General features: G+C 49.7%; 1 protein-coding gene across 1 annotated transcript in view; it reads left to right on the top strand.

The window, feature by feature from the left end:
- The window catches only part of LOC143289096 (uncharacterized), a 391,817-nt gene extending 385,776 nt beyond the window's left edge, over positions 1 to 6,041 (top strand). The window contains exons 22-26 of the mRNA XM_076597944.1: positions 1 to 892; positions 1,257 to 2,259; positions 3,241 to 3,372; positions 4,441 to 4,594; positions 5,653 to 6,041. The exon at positions 1 to 892 is cut by the window's left edge and continues 768 nt beyond it. Coding sequence (XP_076454059.1) covers positions 1 to 892; positions 1,257 to 2,259; positions 3,241 to 3,372; positions 4,441 to 4,594; positions 5,653 to 6,032 — 2,561 coding nt within the window. The 3' untranslated portion in view covers positions 6,033 to 6,041. The remainder of the gene's footprint in view (positions 893 to 1,256; positions 2,260 to 3,240; positions 3,373 to 4,440; positions 4,595 to 5,652) is intronic.
- The last annotated feature ends 3,543 nt before the right edge of the window (positions 6,042 to 9,584 follow it).

Here is a 9,584-nt window from a genome sequence, read left to right as displayed (position 1 = left end):
CGGAGACGCACCCTCTCAGCCAGCATCACGACGAGGAAGCAGATCCGGACGACCCCCAGCAGAACGAGGAAGCCGACCCCCACAACGACAGCCTCCCGGAAACAATCCCGCAGCACCAAAACCACGCAGAAGAAAGTCACCACCACCACTACCGCTCGAACCCCGAGAAGGGCTCTCCCCCCAGTGCCGCCGCTGACGACGCGCTGACAGGCTCCAGACAGAGCAAGCCCGGCCTCAGCCAGAAAAGCGTGTGTCTGTTCGTTCTTCTGTACATCACCTACTCCGTCTTCTTCACCTTCTCCGTCACTCTGTCCATCCTGTACCTGACGCACCGAGCCGTGACGGGAGGGGTGGGCGGGGTGGCCAACTTCACCTGGGAGCTGCAGAGGGAGCTGAACGCCTCCTTCCACAAGGTGCAGCGGCACGAGCGGGAGGAGGAGCTGCGGCTGTTCCGCTCCGTGGACTCGAGGCTGCAGGCCTGCGCCCACCACCTCCAGCGTCAGAACCGGGAGCACCTGCAAGGTTACCTGGACCACCTCACCTCGGTGCTGGACCACGTCTACCTCCAGGGCGGTGCCATCGAGACGCTGGCAGGCACGTCCATCATGCAGAACTCCTCCATGTACGCCGAAGAGATCCAGCAGTTCATGGTGGACTGCAACAGGACGGTGCAGAGCGTCCTCGACCGCTTCGACCACTTCTTCCTGCTGCACGTGAAGGACCTGTCGCGGAGCGGCTGGCTGGACTTTGCCCGCGAGGTCTTCCTGACCCAGGAGGGCGACCGCGCGGACCGGAAGTACATGTCCCAGGACCAGCTGGCCCGCTTCCTGGACTGGCTGCAGGTGGACAAGGTGCACGAGCTGTTCGCTGTGTCCCAGGCGGTGGCTGAAGGGTGAGTCGGCTTCCTGGGGTGGAGGGGGGCGGCGGGCGCGGGGAGGGGGGGGGGTTAGGGTACACTGTGGGGGGTGATTGTGGATCGGATAGGAAGGGACTAAATGGGTGGGCGTTGTGGGTCGGTGGGTGGTAGGTAGGTTTGTGTGTTTGTGATAATTTGAGTATGTATGTGTACGTGTGATGATTGGAGTAAAATTATGTGTGTTCGTGCGTAGGCACGGGCTTATAGGTAACTTGTAAGTGATTGCTCTCTCTCTCTCTCTCTCTCTCTCTCTCTCTCTCTCTGCATTTCTCTATCTTTATCTCTTTCTGTATGCATTAATTGCCTCCCTCACCCACCCACCCTGCCCGTGTTGTTACAGAGTGTCAGTCCTCAAGCTGCCGTCCCCCAGTGACCACCTCAAGCACACGGTCACCTCCCCCTTCCGGACCTTGCCCTCCTCCCTGCCAGCGGAGCCCATGGTGGCCGCACACACCTTCCTCCTCCTCCACCCTCCTCCCTCCCTCCCCGCTCCCAGCCCCCTCCCCCTCTCCCCCGCCTCCACGGACCACCCCCACCATCCCCGCCCCCAGGCCGCCTTCCTGTACAGCGACAGACCCTCGGGCGGGGCGGTGGTTCAGGGTGACGACGTCAGCGAGGACATCAACGGTTCTCGGAGCCAGCCTCTGACGGGTGAAGAGGCTGCTGCTGCTGAGGAGGAGGAGGAAGGGGAGGGAGTGTTGGGGATGCGGGTGCACGTGATGCTCGGCCTGCTCCTGGCGATGGACGCGCTGCTCTTCGCCTTCCGCATGTCGTGGATGGTGAGGCAGCTGAGGGCGGCTCGGGCCGGGCAGGAGGACCGGGTCCCCACGGACCCTGTGAGCCAGAAGCTGCTGGCCATCCAGACGGGGCACCACGTGTCCCGCATGCAGGACATCTACCAGACGCACCGCTACACCCGCCAGAACAGGGAGAACCTCACCTCGGAGGAGCGGGCCTCGCACGGCGAGCTCAACGTCTTCTTCTGCCAGGCCTACCCCAGGTCCAAGGACGACATCCTGCGGCAGATCATGGAGCAGAAGATCAACGGCGGGAGGATAGGGCTGGGGCTGGGGCAGCAGCAGGAAGAGCGGCGACCTCCGGAGGTGAAGCCCCCCAGCCCTCAGCACGTCGTCAGTCAGTGGCGCGCCGTGCGGGAGATGTGGGCGTTGTTGTACTGGCTGCAGAGGGTGGTGGTGTCGCAGCTGCTGTGGCGGGCTGTGGTGACGTGCGTCCTGGTGGTGCTGCTGTGTGTGCTGCTGTACACAGCTGACTTGTGGCTCACCGCCGACAACCTGAGGATCCTGGTCGGGGGTCAGTCTGCCCTCAGGGACCTGCAGCTGCAGGTGACGTTGTCTGTGTGTGTGTGTGTCTGTCTGTCTGTGTCTGTCTGTCTGTCTGTCTATGTCTGTCTATGTGTCTGTGTGTGCCTGTGTGTGTGTGCATGTCTGTGTCTTTGTCTGTGTATGTGTGTGTGTGTCTACCTGCCTGTCTGTCTCTTTGTGTGTGTCTGTGTGTGTGTGTGTGTGTCTGTCTGTCTGTCTCTCTCTCACTCTCTCTCTCTCTCTGTCTGTGTGTGTGTGTCTGTCTGTCTGTCTGTCTGTCTATGTGTATGTGTCTGTCTGTCTTTGTGTGTGTGTGTGTCTGTCTGTCTGTCTGTCTCTGTCTCTGACTGTGTGTGTGTGTGTGTGTGTGTGTCTGTCTGTCTGTCTCTCTCTCTCTCTCTCTCTCTCTCTCTCTCTCTCTCTCTCTCTCTCTCTCTCTCTGCCAGTTTGGACTTAGTGCTGCCGCCTGTCTCTCTTGTCTGTAACGGTTTTTTTTTTCTTTTTCTTTACAACAGCCAGTGAAAGTTAAACAGTGGTTTTGTAGCTTGTTGAAATTCAAAATCAACACACACACACACACACACAGAGAGAGAGAGAGAGAGAGAGAGAGAGAGAGAGAGAGAAAAGGTGTCAATGTAATGAACAGCAAAGCAGTTTTGTTTTATTTTTATATGGCTGTAACTGGAAAATTCTACACAAAAATGAAGAATTTCCTCCCTATAGACTTAAGACGACAGAAAATAAGACAAACAGTGTAATCACGTCGCTGAAAGCTAGAGTTTTAATGCAGTTTTCTGTGTGTGTGTGTGTGACGTGTGTCTGTTGTGTGTGTATTTCTGTGTGCCTGAGTGCGTTTGTGTGTGTGTGTATCTGTCTGTCTGTGTGTGCGTGTGTCTGTGTGTGCGTGTCTGTGTATGTGCCTGTGTGTCTGTGCGTGGTGTGATCTGTGTGTACATGTGTGTGTGCATGTGTGTGTGTGTGTGTGTGTGTGTGTGGCTACAGGTGCACATGACCAACCGTCACCTGGCAGACCTGGCCGCCCACCTGTCCACAGTGCTGCAGGGCCACACCCACACGGTGCGCCAGGAGATGTCTGCCTCCACCCACCTCCTCGCCTCCACCCTCAACACACAGGTCAGAAACGTATGGATACTTACGATCATATATAGCGCATATCCTCTCAGTCAGTGACTAAGCGCTTTTCAAACTCGGGGGGTCATTTAATTTCACGACAGGCTGCCTACCTGTGTAGAGCCGACTGATGGCTGCCACTGGGCGCTCATCGTTCGTTTCCTGGTATCATTCAATCAGATTTCAGGGGTGAGGGTTTTGTTCGTTGGGGGTAGGGTGGGCTGACAGTGTTGGCGGTGTGTCTGTCTGTTTGTTTATCTGTCTGGCTCTGTGTGTGTGTGTGTGTGTGTGTGTGTGTGTGTGTGTGTGTGTGACTGGAGTGCTATATAATTAATTTCAAAAGCTTCGCTTGTGATGACTGGTGGTGCAACCGTTGATTCAGATAAGTAGACTTCGTTGTCAGTAACCTATCTTTTTAAATTCTCCAAAATCACCGCTAAATACTGTCGAAATTTATCTGAGTTTAGAATACAAAATAAAATGTATAAATAAAAAAAAGAAGGAGAAGAAAGAAAATTATTTGTGGTAGAAGCTGATGAATTTCGTATTTGTTTGTTTATTTCTGTTGTTTTGAGGGTGTTGTTTCCTCAACTATTTAGACTTAAGTATAAGTAGCTGTAGAAGTAGGCTAATAGCAGCAACAGCAGTGGAAGTCACGAAGGTGTAGGAGTGGTAGCAGTTGTAGATGTACCAGTGCCAGCGACGACAGCAGCAGCACTTTACATCTTTGTTCATCTATCTGGAAATTAACTTTGTCAAGTTCAGTGCCAGGGGGAAAAAATAGAAAGTGGTGTTTGAAGTCACAAAACAATATCCGAAACAATAAGCCTAAAACTGAGAAAATGGTCTGGGGATATACCACTCCAGATAAAATTGTGTGAATTTTCAACCTTCCAGTGTTATTTCCCTTATTCTGATGACGTCATCAGTGACGTCACTTTGCACGTAGGTGATACGTTCTACGGCACACAAGGGTTGTGAATTAATGTAGTGAAAGTTTCATTGACTGCACTTGCAGCAAGAATACCCCAACTCACGCAGAAAGTGTGTTGATGTGTGCACGCGTTCCAGCGAGATCTACTGGTCAGCCTTTTGGAGCGCGTGTGCTCAGGGACGGCCACTCCCATGTGCAACACTCTGTCCAACTTCACTGACCTCCCTTTGCCAGACCTTCCTGTCTGGCTGCCCTGCAACTTTCTGCCACCCGTGCCCACCCTCTACCGCGGTAAGTAAGGTTGGGGTGTGGATGTGTGTGTGTGTGTGTGCCTGTGTGAATGTGCATGTGTGAATGTGCGTGTGTGGGTGTGCGTGCGCGCACGTTTGTGTGCACGCGGGCTTGTTCTACATCCTTTGAACTATGGCGAGTGAGGCTCCCTTATTACTATATATCACATCCCCTTCTTTTATCCAAACCCTTCATTCAGATGAGACTGTATCGCAAAATCATGGGCATCTCTTTTCAAAGACCCCATCATGAACGAAGACGTTCAGAACCGTGTCTGTCAGAGCAGACACTGGACCCACGACATGACGACCCCCTGTCCATTGTCAAAAAGCAGCAGGTAGAAATGTAGTAGAGGTGTGGCCATGTGATTTCTTCATCATCTGCTTCTTCTTCGTTCGTGGGCTGCAACTCCCACGTTCACTCGTATGTACACGAGTGGGTTTTTACGTGTATGGCCGTTTTTACCCCGCTATGTAGGTAGCCATACTCCGTTTTCGCGGGTATGCATGCTGGGTATGTTCTTGTTTCCATAACCTACCGAATGCTGAAATGGATTACAGAATCTTTAATGTGCGTAATTGATCTTCTGCTTGCGCATACACACGAAGGGGGTTCAGGCACTAGCAGGTCTGCACATATGTTGACCTGGGAGATCGGAAAAATATTCGCCTTTTACCAACCAGGCGCCGTCACCGAGATTCGAATCTGGGACCCCCAGATTGAAAACCCAACGCTTAAACCATTCGGCTATTGCGTTGTATTCGACAGGGAACATGAATTATTCTTGGTCACGAACTGGCCCTGAAATATTGCTCCAGTGTAAACATATGCCATCGTTATTCTTCACTTTTGCTGCTTCTCTTTTTTCCTCAGATTCCACGTGGGGTTTGGGGAGCGTTCTTTTGTGGGGGAAAAACTTCCATCACAAAACTGGCCCTGAAACGATGCTCCAGTGTATAAATATGCCATCGTTATTCTTCATTCACGCTTCTTCTTCTTCTTTTTTTCTTTCTTTCTTTCTTTCTTTTTTCTCTCTCCTTCCTTTCCTCCCATCCCAGACGTCGGCAACGAGGACCTGGACCAGATGGTGGCCCAGCAGCTGTCACCCTTGCTGAGGACGGCCAAGCGCTGGCTGTCGTGCACGTGCAGCCTCCTCACCGCTGCCCTCCTCCTCCTCTTCCTCTGCCACGCGGGGGCCACGGTGGCCCGCTGCCACCTGCTGCTGCGGGGCCGGGTGGCGCGGGTTCAGATCTTCCAGATCAGCGAGAGCACGGGCAACACGTTGCTGGGCGAGGGTCCCTACGGCCACCACCACCACAAGCCGGGGACCATGCAGAGGAGCGCCTCCTGGCTGGAGAGCTGCGAGAGCGGGGTCTACGTGGGCGAGAACGAGGCGGACAGCCACCACCACCACCACCCCGCCAGCCGGGACGTGTGACTATAGACAGACAGCGGGGCTGCAAGTGTGTAGGGGGTGGGGGGGAGGGGGTGAAGGATGTGGTGAGGGGGTGGAGGGGGTGGAGGGGGGGGGCCAGGTGACTGTGCTCCGTGTGGGAGGGCAGGGCGGGGGAGGGAGAGGTGTAAGGTAGGGGGAGGGGGTGCAAAGGGACTGTGCTGTGTGTGGGAGGGCGGAGGGTGGGGAGAGGTGTAAGGGGGAGGAAGCTGGATGATGGTGCTGTGCTCTGCTCTGCTCTGTTGTGTGTGTGTGTTTGTGTGTGTGTGTGTGCCGTGTGCGAGTAATATTTTTGTGTGACTGGTTGTGGTGACATCGGGCTGGCTGTGCGTGGGAGAGGGCTGACAGCTACCACCCTCCATGAAAAATAATAATTAAAAAAGATGTGTGACAAACCCAGGCTACGTGACAATGGGACAATGTGTACAGCCTCTAAACAATGGTGATAACGCTTCATGTGACTGTGTGGGGCATCACTGTCATGGGATGTATACATATAATCATAGATATTATAGACAGTGGAATGACAAAAGAGTGTACATACGACTATAAATGTCATGTCAGTGGCGTTGGCTGATAGCAAACATGATTATAATGTAATGTACATGTGATAATAGACATGACAGTTGCAAGGAACTGAGAGAACACAAAGTACTGAGCCCCAACAGAAACAGCCCAGAGATGTGTTATAATGATAATAATAAACATCGTGACAGAAGACAGTACCCGTTGAACAGAACGGCCCGGACCTCAAGCGCTGTCTCAAAAAAGTTTTGTTGTTGTTGTTGTTGTTTTATCGCAGTTTGTTGAGCAAGAAGTCAATGCTAGCAGTATGGGAGAGTATAAAACTGACAGCAGTCAAACCGTGCTCACTGCGCTGGACTTAAGGTTCCGTGAACGTCAGGAGTGTGTGAGTCCCCTCTGACCACGACTGATTCACACACACTCATCGCTGCAACATAATAATTTTTATAAAGAACTGTTTTGTATATAGATTGAAGTGGGGGTGGGGGGAAGGGAGGGTTCCAAACGGAAACGCCGGAATATTAAAGTAGATGGGTGAAAAGATAGAGACATCGTTTTGGAATCTTTATTATTTTTTTTTTTTTTTTTACACCATTCAAACTGTGTCGCACTTGAAATGACGGTGAAGAATGTATAAGAAAAAGATTTTTTTTTTTTTTTTAAAGAAGTAAAATGGTACTGGCAAAACGAACGTGCTGTGAATAAAAGAGCACAGTGACGGAATATACACGAACAGAGAGGACAGGAATTTCACCAGCGCTGTGTATATAGTCAAGCGATTTGTTCAGATGGTGCCCTGCAGAAATAGGTAGAACTGTGGGTGAAATGAAATGTACTGAGTAAAATGAAGAAATACAAGGCCGAAAGGGGAGAGGAAAAGAAGAAGAATGTGCGACGGTGAACACATTGTGATGGACAGAGAAAAGAAACTGTAAAGGGTGTTTTTGTGCATGCGACACTGTCTCAATATGTATAATATTCATTGCTCTCTCTCTCTCTCTCTCTCTCTCTCTCTCTCTCTCTTCTTGCTGTCTTCGTGCGCACGCGTGTGTGTGTGTGTGTGAAGACAGGCCATCACTTCAATTCATGAACAATAACAAATTTCCACGATAGGTCGGAAATTGAGGAAAACGTTGCAATGGGGGAAAAGGGGATAAGGGGCTATAACTACAGACAGCAGTTTTTGTTCACAACGTCAGAGCTGACAAGAGTACGCTCCCCTGCAGAAATGTGAAGCCATGTCACAATTCTAAACACGGGCGCTATGACAAAAATATATATCTTGATATTTGTTTTCTTTCTTTTTCTTTTTCTTTCTTTTTTTTCTTTTTGTTGCTGTTGTTGTTGTTGTTGTTTGTTTGTTTGTTATTAGCACAAACCATGTAACAGTAGGAGAGAAGTAATATGGTGCGTTTGCTTCATACTTTACAGATTACAGTTTGCGTTCTGTTTGTATCACTGAGTCAAAGAAAGTCTCTTACCAGCCTATAAAAATGAGTATCTAATTAACAAAGTTTGTTGTCGTTTTTCTTGTCCTGATCTTGTTGTTGTTATTACTGTTATCATGTGTGTTATGTATATCTGTGTGTGTGTGTGTGTGTGTGTGTGTGATGTTATATCTTGGAAATGAAACGGCGTTTATGTTGCTGAAATATAATTTCCCACCCCCTCCAACTTGTACATTTTCTGTAATTTATATATATTTTTTTAAACTGAGCGAGTACATGACAAACTCACAACCCCTCTACTCTTTCACAGGTGTACTGAACGATTTTGGGGTTTTTTTCCCCCCCGCAATTAATGATCGACTGTTACATGTATTGGATCGTTTGTAAATCGGACCAACATAAGTGTGTTGATATTGCTGCGTCACTTGCCTGATAAAATGATGGATATTTATATTGAGTGGCATTTTGTTTATCACGCACTGCTGTTGTATTCATGCGCTGACAGCAATCAGGTGTCGGTGGTGTCAGCTTATATCGATAAGAAACAGGGTTGCAATTTGTCGAAAAATGTGTAAGTACGCCAATGTCCTGTTTTTCCACGGACGTGTTAAATTAATCACACGCCCCCCCCCCCCCCCCCCCCCCCCCCCCCCCCCCCCCCCCCCCCCCCCCCGCCCCCAACCCCCCCCTCCCCCACTGCAACTGTGTCTGAACAACCTCGTGTTTTCCACTGTTAAGATTTGTTTTGATATCACTGGTGAACAATATTGCTCGTTTTTTGGTATGAGAACCATCGTTGTGTAATGGTCCTTTGCCCACTTTGTTGGCAATGGTGGAATTCAGCCCCAATAATAATCATTTTTAAAAAATTTAAGTCTTGTTGTTGTTTTAGCCTGCTGCCCATGTTATTTCATATTGTTACCCGTGAAAAGATGAGGAATTAAATAATTATTTGTTGTTGCATATAATTTTAATGTTGTTGCCGTGACTGGTTACTTGACTGAAAAATGATACATAACTGTTCGTTTGTGATCACCTTGTGCTCGAATCTTAGCTTGGAGACTGACACCTGATCAGATTTCGTCATCTGATACGACAGCATGAGAAACAGACAGACAGACAGAACTCAGAACTTTTTTTATGTGAGGCCACTGACCTCTTTACATATGGCCGGCTGCCTGTGCTGTGCTAACACACACACAGAATTGATAAATAAATAAAATAAAATAAAAATGAGCAGGATGAACAACACATTCGAGAAAGAATAAACTGATGATACAAACAAATAACAAGCTGAGGGTAATTTAGAAACTTGTTTTTTTTAATCAAAACTGAGAGCTCGAGAGACAGACAGACAGGGAAGTTGGACTCTTTTTATTTCCAGTAAGCTGTCCAGCATTGCGACGTGCACAACATCATAGACGACGCGACTTCATTGGCACAGAAACCACGGCAATGACTCACACAGTGTACATTATAAATATGACACGCTATTGTTATTGGTAACCAAACTGACGATGCCCCACGTTTCGTCTCCGCACGCGCGTTTCACCTACAGAATGTC

Source organism: Babylonia areolata, chromosome 13 (assembly GCF_041734735.1).
Source record: "Babylonia areolata isolate BAREFJ2019XMU chromosome 13, ASM4173473v1, whole genome shotgun sequence".
Lineage (NCBI taxonomy): Eukaryota > Metazoa > Mollusca > Gastropoda > Neogastropoda > Buccinidae > Babylonia > Babylonia areolata.
Note: the sequence above shows the minus strand (reverse complement) of the source record. Positions and strands in the feature narration are given on the sequence as shown.